The sequence below is a fragment of the Gopherus evgoodei genome, chromosome 5 (genome assembly GCF_007399415.2).
Source record: "Gopherus evgoodei ecotype Sinaloan lineage chromosome 5, rGopEvg1_v1.p, whole genome shotgun sequence".
Taxonomy (NCBI): Eukaryota; Metazoa; Chordata; order Testudines; family Testudinidae; genus Gopherus; species Gopherus evgoodei.
Window position 1 is genome coordinate 51,059,395 of NC_044326.1, and position 25,535 is coordinate 51,084,929.

Genomic DNA, 25,535 nt, shown 5'->3' on the forward strand with positions numbered 1-25,535 from the left:
AAGGTTCAGAAAAGGGCAACTAAAATGATTAGAGTCCCATATGAGGGGAGAGAGTCCCATATGAGGAAAGATTAAAGAGGCTAGGACGCTTCAGCTTGGAAAAGAGGAGACTAAAGGGGATATGATAGAGGTATATAAAATCATAAGTGATATGGAGAGAGTGGATAAGGAAAAGTTATTTACTTATTCCCATAATACAAGAACTAGGAGCCACCAAATGAAATTAATAGGCAGCAGGTTTAAAACAAATAAAAGGAAGTTCTTCTTCATGCAGCGCACAGTCAACGTGTGGAACTCCTTATCTGAAGAGGTTGTGAAGGCTAGGAAAATAACAGCATTTAAAAGAGAACTCATGGTGGTTAAGTCCATAAATGGCTATTAGCCAGGATGGGTAAAGGAATGGTGTTCCTAGCCTCTGTTTGTCAGAGGATGGAGATGGATGGCAGGAGAGAGATCACTTGATCATTGCCTGTTAGGTTCACTCTCTCTGGGGCACCTGGCATTGGCCACTGTCAGTAGACAGATACTGGGCTAGATGGACCTTTGGTCTGACCTGGTACGGCCGTTCTTATGTTATGTTAACTATACTAAAAGTGAAAAGCTATTCAAGTCACTAAAAAGTCGTGAGAGAAGCCTCTGGATCCAAGACATCTGGAGACATCCATATCTGTATGCTGCTGTAGTTGGAAGGAACAGAGATGGCAGAAGGCAATACATCCCTTTATCCTCAGAATGTTTGGGAATATTGAGGGGAAGGATAAGATGGACATGCAAGTACTCTAATGGTTGCTGCTATGAGAACATTCCAACATCTCAGCTGCACCAGCCACCACAACTCATCAGTGGGAATATGTGGAGAACACTCAAAGAAGAATGATGTTTCCTCATTCTGACTTCATCAATGTGAATCTGGAACCTTTTCATACATGCCCACAATGTCCACATAGGGGATTTTCAATACAGAACTTTGGTGTGCACTGCTAGTCACGTCCCCATAGTCCAAATTGTGGGGCAGTGTAGACATGCCTTCTAAGAGATTTCAATAGAGAAGGAATAAGGAAGGGATGGGGAGCTGAGGAGAGGCTGAAAGCTTTGTGCAGTTGGAAGAATTACTGTAACATCACATGTACTCATCCTGTGTTGGCCTCAGTTTTATATAAAAAAAACGAAGTAGACGACTGAAAAATGTGGATGTTAACAATTACAAACAAAAGATTAACAGCAAGCATACACCTTGTAGAGGCTAAAGAGCTTACCTGTTTTAGAACTTCTACTAAAACTAAACAAAAAATGAAATCTACAGCTAAGTCCCTTCTTTCAAGTAGATAATCCCTCTCACGCTGTTGCTCATCCCTAAAAGAAGAAATTAAGAACAAACATTATATATAGGACTGAATTCAGATACATATTATAAAAGAGTTACATATTAGTGCTTGTTGGTTGTTTTAAAGTAAAAATAGCCAGATACATATCCAATACAGTCCATGGCAGGGCTGGCACCAGTTTTTTTGCCACCACAAGCGGCAGGGAGGGTGGAAAACCCGACTGAGCTACTGCAGAAGTGCCGTCAAAGAGGAAGAGAGGGAGTGAAGGACCTGCCGCTGAAGAGCCAGACATGCTCTCCCAGTCACGGATGGAGTGCCGCCCCTTTCTATTGGCCACCCCAGGTACCTGCTTCCTTCACTGGTGCCTGTAGCCAGCCCTGGTGCATGGTTAGGAAAGAATTTGAGGTTTGGTGGGCAGCAGGATTTTTTTTTTTAAATAGTTTCTAGAGGCCAGAAAATCTTTCTGATTTTTTTTTCTTACGGTTTCCATGACTTGTCCCCTCCCCACAAAAGGTAGGGAACAAAAAAAATCCAGAGGATGCGAACTAGTTAGGAATCACTTCAGAGTGCATCAATGCTGCTCCTTAAATTAGCTCTAGGAATCATTAAGTTATTCAAGGTGCAGGGGTGGCTCTAGACATTTTGCTGCCCCAAGCACAGAGGGTCCGCTGGTGCTACAGCTTCAGTGAACCTCCCGCAGCCATGTCTGCGGGAGGTCCGCTGAAGCCGCGAGACCAGCAGACCCTCCGCAGGCATGCCTGTGGGAGGTCCACCAAAGCTGCGGGACCAGTGGACCCTCCGCAGGCAAGCTGCCAAAGGCACCCTGCCTGGTGCCCTAGCGGCAACCGGCAGAGCACCCCCCGCAGCTTGCTGCCCCAGGCACGGGCTTGGAGCGCTGGTGCCTGGAGCTTCCTCTGTCAAGGTGTTACTTCTCCCCAGATTAAGGGCAAAATATGAGAAACTTTACCCTTTGCTGATCCAGCAAATAAGAGACCAAAATAGGAAATATTTTTTTATCCAAAAAGTACAACTACACTTTTAGAGCAATAAACATATGAACCAAATGTTGATCTGCTGGGGTGGGCGGGGAGGCAATGGCACTTACCCCTTAGATTTTGTGCTAGATCGAGGTCTGTATTCATAAGATTCATCTTCTGTTCCATTTTGACGCCTGTACCAGTCAAACAAGGTGCGTAGTAAGGAGGGGAGACAGTGCTCTGCTACTGAGCTCATAGAGCTTATCAACTGGAAAGGTAAAAAGGGTACATTGGTTCATGATCAGATTTATAATTTAGTTACTTCAAATCATTCTCTCTTCTAGTTTTATTAACACTGTTTGAATAGTTCTATGCTATGTTAGAGTAATTTTTGTACAAAATATTTTTATGTTCATTCAAGTGAATTTTTGTAATCACTACATTCTAAATCAAACAATGAAAAATGTATTATAAAGAAACAAGCAAATATTGTAAAGTTAATCTGAAGCTTTGAAATACTCTATATAGGCAACCATGCTAAAACTAACTAGAAGACGCTAGATATTTTAAAATAATCTACCTGAATGTTGTCACGAAGCAAATTCACATTTAAAGTACACAAGTATTTCACAATATAAATTATGGAAAAGTGATATTCTTCCCAATGTGTTTATGCACACACTTCTCTTCAGAAGTCTTACGAGGCTTTGTCAAGGTTTTTCAGGGTAGAGGTTTGTGGCTCCAGATAAAGTGGCTACTGGAGCACTCCTAGATGAGGCATAGTCAGATGAACTAACTCCAAGCAGACAAAGATCATTTTAAGTTTAACTTGAAGTTTCCTACATCTCTGGGTTTATTTGCAAAATGACTTGCAGATAGCACACTCCTCAGTGATGTGCTCCTCATCTACCCTGCCCATCATTTAAGAGCATTACTGTCTCACAAAGTGGTCAGTTTTCACAACCTGGGGATGAGTTCAGTATTGACTGAACCAGTACTGACAATACTTCCCCAGTAAACAAACAAGAATAGTTTCTTCAAAAAGAAAACAAAAGGAAACACTGTAAAATTCCCACATTAACCTAACTAGCTAGTACTCAACTGCTAATAACATCAAATTTAGAGGCAGCTACTGAGAGCTCCAATTTGTAGTCATGAGCAGTGAGAAGGAACAGAGGGAAAGTTGGAACACACTTGCCCTTTATGCCCTCAGCTGGAAGCACAAGGACACTGAGGGTGCACGAGTCATCCCATCGGGTACTGCTGATCATAAGTCTCCAGCTCGAGTGCATGGGACACATGCGCACCAACAGTGGAATATATATGTGGACTTGCACTCAAAGAAGAAAGGAGTTTTCCACTGGCACACTTTCTTCCTTTTCCTTTCTGATCATTGGTCAACGCCAGTGATTGGAAGTTTTATTTAAAAACTTTTCTGTTGGTCCAAAGTACTACTAAAGTCCTGATAAGTGCAAAGATACTCGACCTTAAAATCATATCAGTGCATTACCATCTCCTTGTCTTATCCCATCACTTCAATTCTAATGTGGTTAAAACAATCAATATCTCATTAACTGCTAGAGTTTAACATCTTATACCACCTGACACCTGAGATTCCAATCTGTTGTTTTCATATTATAATAAAGCACAGATTTCTAATTTAAATAGTTATGAGGCAGTGTTGAATAAACTCATGTTGAATGGAAGTTATAGGCAACAAGACAGTAATCAAAATAACTCTATTTTAAAGCCTGCCATCCTGCCATTTTCCAGGGCAGAAAATGAATACCTTATACACCTTCCACACCTGCTATCTTCATTGTCTTCTAAATATTGAGTGGGAAACCAAAGTTCCTGACACTGAACTACTTCAGAAACAAAATGACCAAAGATTAATAGGCATCGTCATAGGCCTGATCAGCTGCACCAAATGGATGATGGACACATTCCAAAGGATCTCTTGTATGGAGAACTTGCAGAGGCTCTAAGGCCACTGGGCCAGCCTAGCCTCAGGTTCAAGGATGTTTGCAAGAGGGATTCGAAAACTTTCTCGTTGACGTCACAAGTTGGGAAGAGGCAGCTAGCAACAGGTTACAGTGGAAGGCTGTGCTGCACCAAGGAGTCAAAGAGGCTGAAGAGAGGTGGTTGAAAGAGAAGAAAACAGAGCAAAGAAGAAAGCAGAGAAGGCCTCAACCACTAGTAGTGCGCTGACTTCATCTTCTGTCCCTGCGACTTACACCTGCATTACCTGGGCAAGGACTGTCCACAAGAATTGGACATTTTAGCCAATCACAATGCTGCAGCATGACACACTGCTTTGGCACTTACACCCGTGAATTTCAAGACAGACTACTTCCATTAATACTGTTGGAAGGCTGAACTTTCTAGTGCAGTACAGAAAGTGTTTCCAGCTAATATAGTATTCAAAATGTCAACTCTTTAAAATTATCACTGAACTCTTGATCTAGCCATTTTGTAGGGAGGGGTGCGGCAATTGTTGAGGACTGAATGTAATAAATCACAGACCTCAGAACAACATAATTTGTATTCTCACATAACTACATTTGCATTTGCATCTCTAATTGTTAGAGAGTAAAATCATCTACCATTCTGATCTGATGCATTTAAAAAAATTCTTACTGTTTGAACATTTTTATTTTAGATTTAAATAGCTTCTTTTGGTAACACAAACAATTACTACATATTAAATCTGTTACATGCAATTCAAGATTCAGTTACATTTCAGCTGTAGGTGAATGGAATTAAGGACTATACACATTCTATAAAAATAACCCCCTAGAGAGTTTGATGTGCTACCAAAAATACCACTATATCATCATCACTGGCGTGCTTCTGATAATTTCATTAGAATATATGCTTCTAAGAGATATACATCTGATTATTATAATTCACTGCATCTACACTGAAGGTGGAAGCCAGGGAGAGACTTTAGTTTGTGCAGGACATATCCTTAATGGAACACTTATCAAGACAACAACATCCCTACGCTGACCACAGGTCCTAATCTGCTTCTATTGCCAATTTAAAGGTTTTTGTCGAATCCACCAATGGGCCATGACACATCATCGAGCACTACTTCTGCATCTTTAGCCCACAAGACAACTACTTACTGCTGGGAAAATGCTGTTGATAACACTTTATCTCTGGTTCTTATCCTGGATGTTATCAGTAAAGGGGGTTTGGCTATGGAATGAGCTTGGCTATGGAATGAGCTACCAGTGGACAGTAAACTAATCTAAAATTTGATTGTCTTTAGAACATACTGTGAAAACCACCTTTCTGACAAAGCTTTCCCCATCACAACTGGAATAGGGTGAAGATAACAAGGGGAAAAAAAAAAAAAAAGAGAGAGTGAGAGAAAGTACCCTCAGAAAAAAATCACTGTGATGTTATGTTCTGGTTCCAGTATAAATAGACTGTCATTTGTATAGTAAAATGCATGAAGAAAGAACACAAAAATCCTGGAAGTCCAGTATAGCTATGGCACTGTACCTCTAATTTACACATGCAGCACTTAGATACCATGTGACAGGCACTATATAAAGGTACTAAGATAGACATATGAACAAACATGAAGTACTTAATATTTGTTTTGTTTTCTCAAAATAATACCTAAAATTTAATCTTCATTATAAAGGAGGAAAAGGGAATTCATGTTAGATACCTTAAATTATAGTTTTTGTTCTTGTTTCAAATTCAACATCTCTTGCATCTGACATCCTGCAATACGTAACAATGACATTCTGATATCATTAACTCTGCCTGCTGATGAACTTACTACCTTTATCCCACTGCCTCTAGTTGTACTGTCCTCCTGCAGAGTAAGGTACAGGTTTCTATTCCACTTACCGATGGGAGCAGAAGCTTTTTACATGTAATTTTAACAATAAAGCTAAATTAGGCATTTTTAAAAGCTCCTTATCTAATTATTGATGGTCACTATGAAAGATGCCTAGCACATTATTTAAAGATGAGGATTTTCTTCTTTGATGACATTATATAAGGCTGTACCATTATCATTAAATACTTGTGTTATTAGTACCGAACAGACAGTGTGTGATTATTGATTTGCAGAGAGAGTAAGTGAGCTCTATTAGATGTATATTATTTTCTATAATAGATATATTTTAGCTGAAAAATGGTTAATACATGACATTTACTGTACAGTACAGAAAATTAGTTTAACACTTGTACACTGATGGAAAGCAGAATAATCTATGCCTGCTTCCAAATGATTTGAAATTTACTCTGATTCATAAAAGCCATAAGAATTTAACTTTATCTTGTTAAAATACATAAATCTGGCTTATTTTGTTATATTATTGTAGGCCCTTCTAAATAATTAATTCTAAAAAAAATTAAAAATCCCAATTCATCAAATACCTTGATTTTCCTAACAAAAATTAGTTCCACTTTTACTTATTATGCAAGTGCCTCTTGTGGTTCCATAGATAAGGCTGAGTTGAGTTCCTATTATCTCCAATGAGAGTAAAGCCAAACTGATATCGGGTAAGATGGGGGCATCTGACAGCACATAAAGTCTGAGATCTGGGTTCTACTATCAGTTCTGTTAACGCTTGCTGTGTGATCTTAGGCAAGTCGTTTAGGCGAATGAGGCAGAGAAGTTAATCTTTAAAACAGAAATAACTGTTGTGCAGCTAAATTCATTGGTGTTTTGAAGAGATAAGCACCACATAAAAACTACAAAATAAATAAATTGTACAGTACCAAGCACAAAGCCATTACATAACTAGCATCACTGTGTGGTTTCAATGAAAATGGCTAAACAAGCAATTAGCCTGCACAATCACTTAGTCGCTTTAGTGCTCTTTCCCGATCCATCCATCTCTCCTTTGCCTGCTTAATCCGCGTACTGATGCTTCTCCTGATGGAAGGAAAAATGTTTTCAAAAAGTATTATCTTTTCAACCTTATCTACTCTGGTTATTTAGGAGTTGTTGTTTCCCTATAAGATGGTATATATACTATCACTACAGTAGAACCTCAAAAGATACAAACTCCAGAGTTATGGACTGACCAGTCAACTGGACACCAAGCAAAACGGGAAATAACCAATCTGGCAGCAGCGGACACACACACACACGAAATACTGTACTGTGCCTGCATTGCATCTTAAATGCTATTTTCACATATTCCAGATTAAGAAGTGTTAGCACTAAAATGGCAATACAACAAATATCTACCCTCCACAGTATTCTAAAACACTTCATTCACTTGGTGAAAAGTCATTTTTGCGTTAGAATGAATAGCTTCTTTTGTTTCCCTCCCAATCACTTTTGCATCCTTAAGATTTTAATGGTATAGAAAGGCCACTCCAAACAAAGCAACACTGAAAATGTTATAATCTGACAACACATCTGTTAGCAGGAAAGAACATTATTACACTGCAGTAATACATTTATAGACAATTTTGGGACCTGCAGCTTTTGGACTGGTGCAATTTAGATGCGGCTGAGCTCTTCAGTATTATCATTATTTATATTACAGAAGCAACTAGAAGACAACCAAACTGGGGGCTCATCATGCTAAGTACTGTACAAACCCACAAAGAGAAAGAGTCGCTTGCTCTAAAGAGCTTACAGTTAAAGACAAGATATACAAAGGGAGAGAAAGGAAACAGAGGCATAGAGAAGCCAAGTGCCTTGGTGCAGGTTACATAGCAGGGCAGTGGCAGAGCTGGGAACAGAATCCAAGTCTCCCTATTCCAAACTCAGTGTCCTATCCACTAGGCAATGTCGTTGAAAACATTTTTTCAACAACTTTTTTTTAATGAAAGAACATGAAATATTTTAACGTTTTGTCTCATCTCAGCTGTATGCTCATAGTTTTCTGAATTGTATGATTTTCTTATGTAAAACTACAGTGTAATTATTTTATCTTTTCTAAAACATTCAATAAAATACAAATCATTTCCCCCCAACATAACATCCCAACAGTTTAAATGCAAATATGCTTTTTTAGATGCAAATATATCCTTTTCCTGGTTAATTATGTTCTTAAAAAAATACAGTAAAATAGTTACTGCAAGGAGATCCCATTTTCAAACTAGTAAGATATTTTTTCTATTCTTATTTGCTTGTTTATTTTATAATTATATAGCTCTACCCTAAAACTTTGTACAATAATCCCAGGCCTTTCACAAAGCAGGTTTTTCGTATTTATTTTTGGTTGCATATTTATTTGTTGTGTTCTTGTTTTGTTTTTTTCTTTTATTTTGTTATGGGGAGAGAGATTTTATTTAAAACCACATTATCAAGTGGTTTGGGTCCCAAATTTAAGATTGTACATTATATCAGTACTTGTAGAGGAAACTGATTCCACTTTAGGACTAAATCAGGCCCATGATGTAGGCAGCAAGCACAGTGAGGAAAAGATGGAAAGTATCTTCTAGACAGAGAATCCTGCTAGCACAGGACAGCATTCCTCATGCGGAACACGTTTCTCTTTCTCTGACCGACAGTAAAGTACACTCAGATGCACCGCAGGCTAGCACACGGTGCTGATGTCAGCATATGATGTAGTCAGCAGGAGGCTTATATGCCTTTCCCATCACATTCTGCTAGGGACATAGCATGTGTCCTGGTTCTATAACTGGGCACACCTTCCAGCATTCTCATGTGCTATGAAGGTATTCTGGCTACCTGGGGCAGAGAATGAAATGCTCCTGAAGTCCTCTTCCTCTTCCTTTGTGTGCTAGTGACAATGACTCAATCCTGAAGAGCCCTTAGAACAGGGGTGGGCAAACTAGCCAGCCTGCAAGCCACAGCACGCAGCTTGGCCGCGCTCTGGTGCTCCGGCTGGGGCGCTGGGTTGGGGGTTGCACGACGTGTATTGACCCCGCTCTGGCTAGGGCGCTGATCAGGGGCCGCACCACGCGGCTCAGCCCATTCTGACCGGGGCGCTGGGTCGGGGACCGCACCACACGGCTTGGCCACGCTGCGGCCGGGGATCGCACCACGCAGCTCCTGGAAGCCACAGCATGGCCCCACTCTGGCTCCTACACACTCCAATGGGAGCTGCAGGGGCAGTGCCCGTGGCTGGGGCAGCGTGCAGAGCCACCTGGCTGCGCCTCTGCACAGGTGTCGGAGAAGGGACATGTCACTACTTCCAGCAGCTGCTTGAGGTAATCGATGCTTGGAATCTGCACCCCCAGAGCCTCTCCCCACACCCCAACCCCCTGCCCCAGCCCTGATCCCCCTCCCGCTCTCCAAACCTTTCGATCCCAGCCAGAGCACCCTCCTGCACTCCAAACCTCTCATCCCTAGCCCCACCCGAGAGCCTGCACCCACAGCCAGAACCTGCATGTCTTCCCACACCCTTGTCCCAGCTCTGTTCCCCTCCTGTCCTCCGAAACCCCCAGTCCCAGCCAGAGCACCTTGTTACACCCCAAACTCCTCATCCCCAGCCCCACCCCAGAGGCCGCACCCCAACCCCAATTTTGTGAGCATTCATGGCCCGCCATACAATTTCTATTCCCCGATGTGGTCCTCAGGCCAAAAAGTTTGCCCACCCCTGCCTTAGAAGGACTGTTGATAACAGTGGCCAGTGGAAAAGGCCCCAAATAAAACTTGCTAGTGCTAGTCTTAGAAAAACAGTTCCCGATTAAATAGGATTTCTGTGATAAACAAAAAAGGAAAGTAAACCAAACTATGTTAATTTCAAGCTGCATTAGCAACAAGGAGGAAACAATATGTCTTACAACAAAAAAAAAATTTGAAGTGTGCAGGGGATTAGTAAGAACAATGAATCAACTATAAAAAGTAGTTGGTAATGTAATACCTCTTCAGATAGCTTCTTTATAACATGCTTTAAATAACAGGAATATTTAAATGTTTTAATATTCAAATTTTTCACATTTTAGAAATGCTTAAGAGTAAAGATTTGCTTCTTATTTCTTTGGACTCTCTCTTTCCAAAATAGGAAAAAACCTCAATGAGATTTAAGAGAAGAGTCTTCCTATTTGAAGACTTAAGCATTATTTCTTTTCCATAGTAAAATTACAATTTTATGCGGCTCTCTTAGGTCTGGTTATGCTTACAATAAAGGCAAATTATAGTCCCATTTTTCAGCTAATTAGCTCGTCCTACTCACTTGCTCTAAGAGGCAGAATGATGACTAATCCCCATCCAGGAGTTTTTCTGATCTCTGTGGCTCCCACTTCTCCAGTTTGACTCCTGCTCCTGCCTCATTGAGAGCAATACATAGGAAAGCAACCTCTACGGCCGCCTCTGACCAGAATATGATCAGTCCTAAGGAGCTTGTCTATTCCCCCCACTCCCACCTCAAAATTTGAATTCAGCATTTGTACTACATTACTGAGCCCAGAATCTTATTTACTCCAATTCTGTGCACCACTGCAGCATTTATTTTTGTAAGGATTTAATATACAAACACAAAGTGAAGTGACAGAAACAATTTTTGACCTCCCACTAAAACAGTGTATTTCTTTTAAAAATTCTGCAAAGATCCACAGTTCCTATTCTCACAAACTAATCAACGTCATTCTACCCTGACCTTCTGCTTCAGTATCTTTTCAATACCTTTAAAATAGATTTTACTATAACAAATTCCTTGTTTTCCACAGACTAAGTCAAAATTAGACACACAGAAAATAATCAAAATATGAAAATTAGTAATACAGAGTGTAATTAAATAGTTTTTGGATTATTACTCTGTATTTCAAGGATCTAGGAGTTTATAAGCTCTTCTGCTCTATTCTGAATTCTCCCTACAAATACATTAATTTGTATCTTGTAGATCTTCCATATGACTTCACAGGAGGAGATCATTCATGAACAGTAAGAAATGTAAGTGGACAACAACTACAAAGCAGTTTATTCCAGGGTTCAGCAAACTTTATTAATACTTTCATTAGAAAAAGTTGCAAATCAGTGGTATTTAGTTTTCAGTTGAGGGACTAACTCCAGCTGTGGTGTTCTTTCCTCATGCTGAGTTCAGCTTCTCACTCCAACATAGTGTTGTTCTGACCTAAAAAGGTTTAAAAAGGTAGCCTCTGTGGTTCTCCTACCCCCTCACTCCAACTCAGAGTCTCCCTTCTCTCTTCACCTGGGCTGTCTATTCAGTTTCCCCTTGGGTCTCTCCTTACATTCTCCTCTTCCATTGCAACAGAGCCAGAGCTCTGTTGACAATGCTGCTGCAGGAGCTGCTGCAACGCTGAAAACTACCTAGCTTGCACAACAGCTCCCTCTGCATATTGACTTTCAGAGACATTTCCTCACTTCTAAACAAAATGTTCTATCCATCTCTGGACATTACATCAAATGAGTATAACAGAATCCGAAATGGGGACACAAAAAACACAACCACATGCCATATATTGAGTAGCAAGGCTGTAAATTCCATTATGATCAAATAGGTCTGAACATCCATCTTTAACTATTGTCTCCTTCTTAGGGCTTGGCTACACTCGAAACTCCAAAGCCCTATCGCGGGAGCGCTCCCGCGGCAGCACTTTGAAGTGCGAGTGTGGTCGCGGCCAGCGCTGGGAGAGAGCTCTCCCTGCGCTGCACGTACTCCACCTCCCCGTGGGGATTAGCTTGCAGCGCTAGGAGCCACGCTCCCAGCACTGGGGCACTGTTTACACTGGCGCTTTGCAGCACTGTAACTTGCTGCACTCAGGGGTGTGTTTTTTCACACCCCTGAGCGAGAAAGTTGCAGCGATGTAAAGCGCTAGTGTAGCCAAGGCCATAGTCTTTCAGCTTCCCTCCTTGGGTTTGCCTACTGCAGCTTCACAGTAACACAATTCACTGAGATAGGATTGTCTGCACCTCACCTCATGGAGTTTTCTTATTTGAGGGTTTCTGCATAAAATTACCTAAACAAAAGTAATCTCAACAAAAACAAGATTAAAAATAGGAAATGGAATTAAAACAACAGAAATGGTTTGCTTAACATATCTCAAGTGAAAAGAGACCAGGTACTTTCACCTTAGTTACCGAGGAAAAAAAAGAAAAGTGATTGGCTTACATCCCTTGAAAGCAAACCCCTCCCTCAAACTATTCTAGTCCACTTGTCAGTACTTCAGTAAAGTCTTAATACCAACGCTTTTTCTGTGTCCCCTGTCAAGCTGCTTATTAAATCCTAAATTTTTTTAAATCAAAGAGCTTCAAAAACTGTTCAAAAAACAGTATCATTTTTCACCTCCTAGGCAACAGTCCTCGAGAAAATAGAACACTCTAATGTTTAATGACCACCTTTTAAAGGCTTATCAACCTAGCCCAAACACTGCTTTTCACAGGCCACCTTGGCTGGCTGGTTTCAGTTGGGTCACTTGATAAATTCCTCAAGCAGGCTGACGGTGGGGATTGTTTTGGGTTGGATCTCCTCAACATGAACTATATCGTTTGGGCAGGGTCCCTAGGCCTTCTGTCACAATCCTAAACACACAAATCAGAGGAAACATGCAAAGGAACAATCTATCAAAATGATCTGGACATAAACAAATAGTGAGCTGCATACAACAATATATTATTCAATAATAAAAAGTTAGGAGTTAAGTACTTAGGGATGGGAAATAAACCAGCAGGGCTCTGCAGGATGTGATGTCAATGTGACGACAGAACTAGAAACAATTACTAATAGATAAAAGCCCATGCTGTGAAATGAGTGTAGCAGTTTGGCCAAGTAATCCACCATCCATGCAGTCTCCTGTATACAACCAATGAAAGTGTAGCATGCAAATTAATAGCAGAGTAAGTGTGCTAACTTACTGAGTTACCTCCAAATACACAGTGGTTCAGGGCTTCTGGCATGGCACAGATACATGTCTTATTGTAGCTGTACACCACATGGGTGTAAAGTTAAAATGGCTGAGAACTTAAAAACTGGACTGTATCCCAGTGATAACTGAATCTAGTGATATTCTAAATAAACAGGAGTTCTCATCCACACTTGTAGCTGTTTTCATCACTTCACACTTACTCAGACATTCTAGGCTTCAGAGTGACATACAAACGGAATGACAATCCTGGAATCTTATTATATAGTAAGCACTAAGGCCCTGCTCCTGAAGAGACTTGCACATACCCTTAACTTTACACACTGTGGGCTTGGCTACACTTGCGAGTTACAGTGCAATAAAGAAGCCCCGTGTGCACTAGCTCACTTCCTGTCCACACTGGCACGGCACACAGAGCGCTCTGACTACGTAGCTACAGCGCTGCTGGTACTCCACCTTGGCGAATGGAATAATGTTTGCTGCGCCCCCGCTGGAGCGCCGCAGCGCCAGTGAGGATGCCCTGGGCCTATAGTGCGCTCTGATCAGCCTCCAGAAGCATCCCACGATGCTGTGCTAGCCACTCTGGTCATCACTTTGAACTCTACTGCCCTGGCCTCACATGACCAACCATCAGACCTGCCCTTTAAATTCTCTGAGAATTTTGAAAATCCCCTTCCTGTTTGCTCAGCCAGGCGTGGAGTGCTATTAGCGAATCTTTCCAGGTGACCATGCGAACCTCACCAGGCGAACCTCAATATGGAGCAGTGGCGAGTTGCTGGACCTCAGCAGTGTTTGGGGGGAGGAAGCTGTCCAGTCCCAGCTGCACTCCAGCCATAGGAATTATGATACCTTCGGGCAGATATCAAGGGGCATGATGGAAAGGGGCCATGACCAGGATGCACTGAAGTGCAGGATTAAAGTGAAGGAGCTGCGGAATGCCTACCACAAAGCCCATGAAGCAAAAGGCCACTCCCGTGCTGCCCCCACGACCTGCCATTTCTACAAAGAGATGGATGCGTTACTTGGGGGCGACCTCACCTCCACTCCAGGGCCCACCATGGACACTTCAGAACCCAGTCCGAGGAGAAGGAGGAGTAAAGTGGGAGCGAGGGTGCTGAGGCAGAGGAAGACACCCCAGAATCCCTAGATGCATGCAGCCAGGAGCTGTTCTCAAGCCAGGAGGAAGGTAGGCAGTCGCGGCAGCCAGTGCTTGGGAAGGACAAACAACAGAGGAGGTTCCTGGTAAGCAGCTTTTATTTTGGGAAGGAAGTTATTCGGTGCGGGGTCTTGGGGCAAGGAGGGTTAAGGCTGCATGCATGCCCAGATGCGGAATAGTGTGTTGATGTGCGCTCTCACATTGCGGTAATCGGCCTCAGTGATCTCTTCAAAGGTCTCATCCAGAACTTGGGCAATACGCTTGTGCAGGTTTCTCGGGAGAGCCACTGTGGTCCTTGCCCAGTTAGGCTAACTTGTCTGTGCCACTGTGCAGTGAAGGGTGGGGGGGACCATTGCTGCACACAGGCAAGCTGCATATGGGCGAGGGCAGAAGCCACATTGCAGACCCTCCCTTGCTTCCCAGGTCACCCTCAGCAGCGAGATATCTTCTAGGATGAACTTCTGTGAAAAATGTGGGGACAGTGTTCAGTATAGGGGCCCCCTGCCGCTGTTGGCTCTCCCCAAGACACAGAAACCTAGAGGACAGTACAGCCGTGAAACAATCACTCATGCTTGACCCTGTGCTTACTCACCATTATAGGGCTCCTGTGGGTTATGTGTGCTTGCTTTGGGTTATGCTATTGTGGGTTATGCTATTGTGTACATTGTGCTTGCCCTTAAGTATGAGGGAATTATTGCTCTGTCTGGTGTGAACAATGCTGCCTCTGTAAAGTGTTGCATTTTGCCTTTACAGATGCAACCTTCAGATCACAGCCGTCCGTGTTATCACTGGCCGAAAGACTCCAAAGAATCAGAAAGAAGCCATGTAGAAGCAAAGAAGACATGCTGAATGAAGTAATGCAGCATTCAAGTAATGAAAAACAAAAAGTGCAGGAGTGGCAGGAGAATGAAAGGAGGGTCCACCAGCAGAATGCGGATCGCCAGCACCAAAGCACTGAGCGGCTGCTAAGCACCAAACGGATTCGATACAGGAGCTCGTAGCAATGCAGGCAGAGCACAACTGCGCCCCACCCCCACCCCTTGTCCCAAAACTCTTTCCCTTTCACCCCCCATGTCACCTCCAACCCACTTTCCCCAACATCCGGGTTCTTACCGCCACCAGCGGTGTCCAACACCTGTAGCTACATCACCCAGCCCTGAAAACTATGACCCTTACCGACTGCACTCAACCCCTATCACCATGAGGTATAGCCATCCTGAAGTGCAGCACTCATTGCACAGCACTCCAGAAAGGACATACGCAAATCTCTGATTGTACCGTTCCCCTTGCCCTTTATGTTTCCCAAGAAGTTCTGTCTCTTTTCAATAAATGGATTTTTTGGCTTTGAAAACATTCTTTATTATTGTATAAAGTAAAAGATACCTTAGCCAGGAAAGAAACAGGCTCTGCAAGTCAGCATAGCAAACAGAGATTCCTACTAACACTGGAACCACTGCACTTCACTCCTGTGAGGGCACCAGACATTACTAGTGGCTTTCAGCCTCAAATTGATCCCTCAAGGCATCCCTAATCCTTGCAGCCCCGCGCTGGGCTCCTCTAATAGCCCTGCTCTCTGGCTGTTCAAATTCAGCCTCCAGGTATTGAACTTCTGAGTTCCATGCCTGAGTGAATCTTTCATCCTTCCCTTCACAAATGTTATCAAGGGTACAGCACGCGGACATAACCACGGGGATGCTGTCATCAGCCAGGTCCAGCTTCCCATATAGAGAGCACCAAACGGCCAAAAGCACACTCCACGGTCATTCTGCACCAGCTCAGCCTGTTGTCGAACCACTCCTTGCTGCTGTCAAGGCTCTCTGTGTAGGGTTTCATAAGCCATGGCATTAAAGGGTACACAGGGTCGCCAAGGATCACAATGGGCATTTCGACTTCAGCTATGGTGATCTTCTGGTCTGGGAAAAAAGTCCCAGCTTGCAGCTTCCTGAACATGCCAGTGTTCTGAAAGATGCGTGTGTCATGCACCTTTCCAGGCCAGCCTGTGTTAATGTCAATGAAACGCACATGGTGATCCACAAGCGCCTGGAGGAACATCGAGAAATATCTCTTTCAATTAACGTACTCTGAGGCTAGGTGGGCTGGTGCTAGAATTGGAATATGTGTGCCATCTATCACCCCTCCGCAGTTAGGGAAACCCATTTGTGCAAAGCCAGCCACAACGTCATGCACGTTACCCAAAATCACGGTTCTTCTGAGCAGGATGCGATTAATGGCCCTGCAAATTTGCATCAACCCGATTCCAACCGTCAATTTACCCACTCCAAACTGGTTAGTGACCGATTGGTAGCTGTCTGGAGTTGCCAGCTGCCACACTGCAATAGCCACCCGCTTCTCCACCATCAGGGCAGCTCTCAATCTTGTGTCTTTGTGCCTCAGGGTGGGGGTGAGCTCCTCACACAGTCCCATGAAAGTGGCTTTTCTCATCTGAAAGTTCTGCAACCACTGCTCGTCATCCCAGACTTGTATGATGATGTAATCCCACCACGCAGTGCTTGTTTTCTGAGCCCAAAAGCAGCATTCCACGGTGATGAGCATGTCCATGAATGCCACAAGCAAACTCGTGTCATATGCGTTACTCGAGTCGATACCATCGTCAGAGCGCTCACTATCACTTTGGATCATAAGGAATAGCTCAACTGCCAAACGTGACAAGCTGGTGAGACTCGTCAGCATACTCTTCAGCTGTTCAGGCTCCATTCCCGCAGACCGAAAGGGAAGACAGAGTGTGCAATACAAAAAACGTTGAAAGATGGCGCCAAACGTGGACGGAAGCCAAGGGAATTCTGGGATGTGTACTGATGCATCACGGGGTGTTGGGTCAGGACCAGAATACCTTGCACTCCCCGCCCTCTTCCCACAAGCCACAGCACCAAAATGGGAAGAAGTGCTCTCACTGCTCCCAATGCCACTGCAAGTGCCGCAAATGTGGCCACGCCAGTGCGCTTGCAGCTGTCAGTGTGGACAGACTGCAGCACTTTTCCTACTGCGCTCTACGAAGGTGGCTTTAACTCACAGCACTCTACATCTGCAACTGTAGCCATGCCCTGTGAGTAGTTCCCTTTAAATGAATGAAATACAATGGGGCATTAGAGAATACAGTAAGGAGCACTATATAAAATCCTAAAATTAAACAGATTAGAGGATACATCATATGACTATTATGCTTTCCATTCAAGGATCTAAAAGTATCTTATAGTAATTGAGCCTTACAAAAATCACTGAAATTATCATTATTCTAGAGATGGGGAAATTTAGAGTAACATTAAAATGCCCATGGTTACATGAAGTCTGTGACAAAGCCAGAAACATAATTATCATTATTGAGCTCCTGCTCTCATTTCTACATCCTATTTTGGATTTGTCATCCTTAAATTATTTATCTATGAGTATATCATATCACTTTTTAGAGTTGGGAACAAAAATCGGAATCATCATCTCTGGTAATTATTTAACATAAACCAGTACAGTAACATTCTAAGTTAATCATCTGAACACTAGAACTGCTAGCCTCTGCTTGCACAGAACATCTTAATTCCATAAAGCCTGAAAAAACAAAAACAGACAGACAATGCAGTATCTTAAATGAAAAAGTGTTTCCTACCTGATCAAATTGAAGATCTTCACCTCTTTGAAGAGATCGTGACAAGAGCTTTTCCTAGAAACAGAATAAAAATTATCAGAAAGTATGAAGCACGCAATTAGCTATAAGCAAAGCACTACAACAAGCAAAACAAGCAAATGTGATATAACATAAGTGTAAAAAGCAGGAATCAATCTACTTTATGAAAATGTAAAGAGGCACTGATCAGTCTCAATTCCAGCTACATTTTCCAGCTGAAAAATATTTTGAAGATGTGAACTGAATACAGAAAAGATCAGAGATGAACAAGCTAGTTTACTGGCTTAGTTGTCGCACTATATGCTGTCAATCACAAAACCTGGAATTTCTGAATTCCAGAAGATGTCTAGGTCTCATTCCTCAGCAGGGGCTTAAAAAGATCATCATGCTGCTCCACCTGGATAGCTGGTGATGAGTGACAAACTGACTTGTACGAAAATCCAATCCAGCCATCCTAGACACAGCATATTCATGATAATGGGAGACAGATATAGGGAGAAAGGAAGTTATAAGGAGGGGAAACAATAAGGCCTTCATGAAAGTGGAGGCTCAATCCAATCCCCATCTTTTTTTTGCCCCTCACCTTCCCCTACTGTAAAAGAGAGAAACTGATGTACAATAAAATTAAGATACCAGTTATAAGCATGCTTACATTTGAGATAGCCTTGTAAAGGAAAAATGCAATATTAATATCAAACAGAACTTGTTTGTATCAATCATTATAAAATATACTGGGTTGAGCAAATATATTCATGGTAAAATGATGAAATAAATATTAAAATATTAAAAGAAAAAATGTTCAGAAACTAGAACAAAAGTACCCATTTAAAATACTTCGGAGTGTTACATTATTGTTTGATTTATGATCTTCAAGATGACCTAAACTCATGTTACCAAAAATACAATTTTAAGGCTCTTCCCATGAGGCCAAGTCAAGAAAGAAACAGACACAAATTCCTTAGTCCCACATTATTGTGTGGGCCATGATCTACTAGTTAGTTAGGGTTGCCAACCATCTATTCACAAAAACCCCCAAACTCTTGCCCGCCCCTACTCCACCCCTGCGCCGCCCCACTCACTCCATCCCCCTTCCCTCCGTCGCTCACTCTCCCCTACCCTCATTCACTTCCACCAGGTTGGGGCAGGGGGTTGGGGTATGGGAGAGGGTGCAGGCTCTGGGCTATAGGTGGGACTGACGGGTTCAGAGTGTGGGAGGGGGCTCTGGGCCGAGCCTGGGGCAGGGGGTTGGAGTGCAGGAGAGGTTTGGAGTGCAGTCTCTTGGAGGGAGATTGGGTGTGCGAGGGGGCTCATGGGGTTGGGGTGCCAGAGGGGGTGGGGGATTTGTGGGCTCTGACCAGGTGGCGCTTACCTCTGGCAGCTCCCGGAAGCGACCAGCATGTCTGGCTCCTAGGCTTAGGAGTGGCCAAAGTGGCTCTGTGCGCTACCCCTGCCCGCAGGCACTGCCCCCGTAGCTCCCATTGGCCACGGTTCCCAGGCAATAGAAACTGCAGAGTCCTGCACTTGCAGAAAAACTCCTTCTGTCAGTGTAAATTGTGTCTACATGAGAGGGCTATGTTGACAGAGGTTTGGAGAAAAGTTTTTGGTATTTTTTTAAAAGCATGTTAGCTAACATGGTAAAATCCTAGTGCGAACAAGGCAGTTTGTAGTTTTCACACCTGTTGACTGGTTAAGGTACACTCAACCTGATAACAACGTGAAAACAAACACTAAACACAAGGTTAAAATAAATAAGTTTCCTAGCCTGGACATGCCCATAGTGTCTAAATAGTCCACTGCAGACAGAACTATTTTGGAAACCAGTAGCACTGTGATGAGAAAACCAATGAGGTTCAAAGATATGAGTCATTAACAGATTTCCAAAAAGAGGCAGAATAATCTTCTCATTTACCCTGACCTTCAGCCAAGACATATTGGGTATTTTATTAATTGGCTGTAATCGTCTGTAGTTATTTTTAGTTGCTATTATGTATTATTTGCATTTGATTTTAAAAAATAAACTGTAGTCACTGGACTAAATGAAGACTGGCTGCTTTAATATGACATGTATTTGACCTTTTGTGACCCTGACCATGTGGCTGGGGCCAAATAAAGATAAATCTATCAGAATTCCTGTATATCACTTCCTTATTACATGTGTTATAGGTAAAGCTATGTTTTAATTATGGGTATTTTTAGTAAAAGTCATGGACAGTAAACAAAAATTCATGGTCACTGACCTATCCATGACTTGTACTATATACTCCTGACTAAATTTTGGGTGCTGGGGGGGAGAGCAGCATGCAGCCTGGAACCCCTGCTGCTGCTTAGAGGGAGGGGGTTGGCCGGCCTGGTAGGCTCCTTACCTGGCTCTATGCAGCAACATGTCCCTCAGCTCCTAGGCGGAGGTTCAGCCATGGGGCTGTACATGCTGCCTCTGGCCAAAGCGCTGGCTAAGCACCTCCTTTTGGCAGGGAACCACAGCAAATGGGAGCTATAAGGGTGATGCCGGTGGGTGGAGCCAGCGCACAAAGCTACCTGGCCACGCCTCCGCCTAGGGGCCAAGGGACATGTTGCTGCTTCCAGGGAGCCCCCAAAGTAAGTGCCGCTTGAAGCCCTCACCCCCTCCTGTATCCCAACACCCTTCCTCAGCCCTGAGCTCCCTCCAGCACCCAAATGCCTGCTGCTGCTGGGGTGGAGGGGCACAGTGGCCTGAGACTGCCCTAGCAGCAGCCACTGTGGCTGGCCCAGGGGCTGCCCGAGCTGCTCAGGTGGCCCCCGCGCCAGCTGCACTGGCCGCTGCAGGTGTTCCCGGAAAGTCACAGAATCTATGACTTCCGTGCCAGACTCGCAGTCTTAGTTATACATAGGTGTTTGATTTTCCCTTTTGCTCTTAGACATGCAATGCTGAAGAGTTTTCCACTTGATCTTCATGACAATATACACCCCGGATGCTAGATGAGAAAGCATGACAAAGCAACAGAGGAGAATATATGGAAGAGTGTTAGTGTCAAAACACTTCCTTGTTTCACACCACTTCAGGTTGATCACCATCATACTGAACTGCAGCCTTCATGCCGTCATGGAAGGCTCAAATCAGATTTAGGGGGATTGCAGGGTAACCAATTCTCTCTAGCAATTGGAATTTGCCCTTTCTACTGACAAAGTCAAAAGCCTTTGTAAGATCTACAAAAGCCACGGAGCAGTTTTTCCTTGTTCTTGACACTTTTCTTGCAATTGCCTTAGTGCAAAGACCATGTTGATAGTCGATCCACTGGCATGGAAGCTGCACTAACTCTGGATATACATGTTCAGCAAGAATCTGCAGTCCATTGAGAATGATCCATGCAAATGTCTTGCCAGCAACACAAAAAAGAGATTCCTCTGTAGTTGTTGCAATCTCTCATCTCCTTTGTTTGCATACAGTTATGATGTTGCATCCCTCATGTCTTTTGGTGCCTCTCCTTTCCTTTAGCAGGCAAGCAAGACATTGTGCAGATGTTTAAGTACAACCAGTCCTCCTTGTTTCAGTACTTCATCTGTTAAGAGAACTTCTTCTTGCTGATGATACAGTGTTTTTTGCACACAGTGACAAGGCGCTCCAGCAACTTTGCAATAGCTTTACACTAGCCTGTGATGAATCTGGAGTTACCATCAGTCTAAAGACAACAATGATTCTGACACTAGATGTTTTGACGGCAACAGAAGTTTTAATAGTTAGCACCATGCTAGAAGTTGTGCATAAATTCTGTTATCTGGAATCAATTGTATCGGAAAACAGCAGCAGGAACGAAGAACAGACACTAGAGAAGTAATTCAGATCCAAAGACTGTGAGGAGTGATGATGGACAATTAGCTCCTGAGCAGGCAAGTTCAGCCTCTTCACCTCTCCTTTTCCAAACATGTCATCAGTGCCCCACTACATACCATTTATACCACACATTTACATCCACTAAAGAATGCTAGGATAATGTAAAAACAAATTATATACAACCAAGTATTAAATGTCCTCCTTACATGCCAGGGGCTGTATGTTCCCCCTTGCATACTCCCCATTCCAGGGACTCAATGTCCCCTCGTCCATATTAGCCCTCCACACCAGGACCCATGGCTCTCCATAATCCCCCAGGTTCAGAACCTGTACCACCACCTCACCTCCTAATGCCAGAAGTCCTACATCTCTTCAAATCTGACAATGTTCCCTACTCTCATATTTCCCTGGGCCAGGAACTTATGTCCCCTCCACCCCTCCCAATACCAGGGGCTCTGTATCTTCCCAACAGGGGAAGGGAATAACTCTCTCTATTCACAGTACTCTTCCCCCTTCATTTGGAATGGTACCAGCATGCATATGTGTTTATAGACTTGTGCGGTGGCACCATATTGGAAGAAGGAAGTTCTGCTTGGCCTTCTGGCTCCCCATTCTGGAACTCTTCTCTTCATTCACCAGCTATTTGGTATTTTTCCTAAGGGGAGGCAGGAGTGTTTAAAGTGCTCCCACTGTTGCAGATATCACTTCTGCCTGTGAAGCGGAGTTCACCTCACCTCTCTTCCTTCCCCTCCAAACCAGACTGAAAGTTTGGTGGGGAGTAAGGGGAGGAATCGCATCCTTCCATCTCTAAAATTATCCTTGTGACAGTCTTAGCCTTAGCTTTACCTTCATGGTCCACAACTCTTGTGCTTCATCTGAATATCTAATACAGAATTTCTATTTTTAAAAGAGAGAAAGAATCAGAACAGAAGACTGGCCTACTGCCACTACTTGAAAAGAATTTGATTATGCTAAGTAAACTAAACACTTCCTACATGAATTTTCATGAATTTCAGAAAGTATAATTAACATAGTAGTTGCAATATCAAGTATTTGGCTTTCCTGTCACCTGTATTATTGTGTTTATTGAATGGAATAGCTGCATGCTATACACCTACTCTTACATGGATTATTGTCAATTTTAGAATAAAAATAATGAAAGTGCCCCTAAGGGCTTGTCTGGGTTTAAGCTGCAGCTTTTTTTGATGCATGTCAGGTAATGCACAACACACAAGCCTAACTAATAGTGTGCACAGGGGATGATGCACACTCTTTTAATGTGCATCAGTGTGTATGTAGGGCGGTAGCTTGCTGTTTACTAACAGCATGGCATTCTCTAAGGGTAGCCCACGATCCTTTGCTTTGCTGCTGAACACCATGCATTCTGGGATTTTTCTCAATGTGCATTGTGGGATGCATAGCAGAAGCCAGGCAAATCAAGTTTTTAAAAAATCCCATGTTTCCTCATCTCTGCCCCATGCTTCCCCTTTCTTGGCAGGTCAGTGTCATTTTTAATTGCTCTCAAAAAGCAAGCCCAGTGATCTACAGTACTACACTGGTATGCTCAAATATTCAGAGGCTGCTTGCACTGTATTTTGGAATTCAAAGCCAGAAAATTTTGCTTTGGACTTCACCCACCACCATCAAGCAGATGATTTGGTGGCAGCAGCAGCAGGACCTTCAGTGGCGGAGGAAGCAGGATGAGAACAAGGAAGAAGAGGAGGACATCGAGCAACTAACAGGTAAGGACAGATGAAAGAAGGGGAAAGCAAAACAGGTAAATGGGCATGTGCTCTCTGCGGCGTGGGCCTAACACCAATCACCAGGACTTCAGCAAGAGACAGAAACTGACTGTCCAGCCAGAGCAGCCATCATTTTGGAAACACGTATGGGGGCAGAGGAGGGCTGAACAAACAGCATGGCCTAAAGGAGGCAGGGGAGCCTCAGCTTCAGCAAAGCTCTTAACTCACATCCACCTACAACAGCTGTGATCATGGGGCACCCAGAATAGAAGGAAGCATAGCAGTATAGCACAATAATAATCACCTTCTCGTAACTGTTCTTTGAGATGTGTTGCTCACATCCATTCCAATTAGGTGTGTGCTCGCCGCATGCATAGTCATTGGAAAGTTTTTCCCTTAGTAGCACCAATGGGTCGACAATAGAGCCCCCTGGAGTGGCACCTTCATGGCACTCAATATATAACCATGCAGACCCAGAGCCTCCTCAGTTCTTTCTTGACAGTTACTCCAACAGCAGAGAAGGAGGATGGGTTTGGAATAAATATGAGCAACACATCTCTAAGAACAACAGTTATGAGAAGGTGAGTAACTGTTTTTTCTTCAAATGATTGCTCATGTCGATTCCGATTATGTGACTCCCAAGCCTTACCTAGGTGGTAGGGTCAGAGTTATGGAATCGCAAATTGGAGCACCGCTCTGCCGAAAGCTGCATCATCTCTGGAAAGCTGGACCAAGAACCAAGTTGCTGCCCTGCAGACTTCTTGGATCAGGAACTGGGCCAGGAATGCCATGAGGCCTGTGTCCTTGTGAAGTGTGCCATAAGTGCTGGGGCTGGTGTCTCAGCCTGCTTGTAGCATGTGCAGATGCAGGACGTGATCCAGGAAGATATTCTTTGAGATGAGACTGGTATGCCTTTCAAGCAGTCAGCCACCACTATAAACAACTGGTTCAATTTCCTGAATGGCTTGGAGCATTCAATATAGAAGGCTAACGCTCGAACATCCAAGGAGTGCAGTCTCTGCTCATGGCTACTGGTATGAGGCTTTGGATAAAAAACAGGCAGGAATATGTCTTGGCTAGGATGGAAACGTGATTCCACCATAGGTAGAAAGGCCAGGAGAGGTTTGAGCTGCACCTTGTCCTTGTGGAAAACTTTCTAAGGTGGGTTGGAGGTAAGGGCCTTTAACTCAGACACCCTTCTTGCTGATGTGATGGCAATTAGGAAGGCTACCTTCCATGATAGGTAGAGAAGGGAGCAAGTTGCCAGCAGCTCAAATGGGTGTCCCATTAATTTGGAGATGACCATATTAATGTCCCGCGCAGGAACAGGCTGTCTAATCGGGGTGTGTAACCATCCAGACCCTTGAGGAACCGTCCAACCATGGGACTCGCAAAGACAGAGCGTCCAGAGACTCTGGGATGGAAAGCTAACATAGCCGCTCCGAGTGGTGTACAGGTTGACCTGGGAAAACCCCCACCTCTGGAAGACGGGGTGGACGTCTGGCCAGATAGACCACTCATGGCTGAGGAAGGACCTGCTGAGGTGGTTGGCCAGTATGTTCTGGACTTCTGGCAGATATGATCCTTCCAGGTGAATGGAGTGGGCTATACAGAATTCCCAGAGCCTAAAAGCCTCCTAACAGACGGACAAAGACCGGGCTCCACTCTGCTGTTGATGTAGAACATTGCAGTGGTATTGTCCATCATGACTGCCATGTGCTGGCCTTGCACACAAGACTGAAAGGCCTGGCATGCGAATCGCACCACTCTGAGCTCCTTGATATTGATATGGAGTGAGAGCTCGTCCTGTGAACAGAGGCCCTGCATTCGGAGATCTCCCAGATGTGTGCCCCAACCTAGAGCTGATGCGTGCGTAACTAGAAACAAGGACAGCTGCGGGCTGTTGAATGGAACTCCTTCGCAGACTATTGAGCAATCACTGGATTAACTCTAGCATCTGCTGTGGCACCATGACCACTAGTTACAGGCTGGGGCACCCCAGGCAATATGTCAAAGTGAGCCACATCTGTAGAGGCCTGAGTCTCAGCAGATCACGTACGTGCAGGCTGTCATGTAACCGAGGAGACTGAGGCAACTCCTTGCTGTAGTGG

At 43.7% G+C, this 25,535-nt stretch overlaps 1 protein-coding gene across 21 annotated transcripts in view; it reads right to left on the bottom strand.

The window, feature by feature from the left end:
* The window catches only part of FRYL (FRY like transcription coactivator), a 383,738-nt gene that overhangs the window by 200,634 nt on the left and 157,569 nt on the right, over window positions 1-25,535 (bottom strand). For all 21 annotated transcript variants that reach the window (XM_030563429.1, XM_030563431.1, XM_030563418.1 and 18 more), the window contains 3 exons: window positions 17,857-17,910; window positions 2,431-2,570; window positions 1,257-1,353 (listed from right to left, as the gene is read on the bottom strand). In XM_030563429.1, the coding sequence (XP_030419289.1) occupies window positions 1,257-1,353; window positions 2,431-2,570; window positions 17,857-17,910 (291 nt within the window). The remainder of the gene's footprint in view (window positions 1-1,256; window positions 1,354-2,430; window positions 2,571-17,856; window positions 17,911-25,535) is intronic.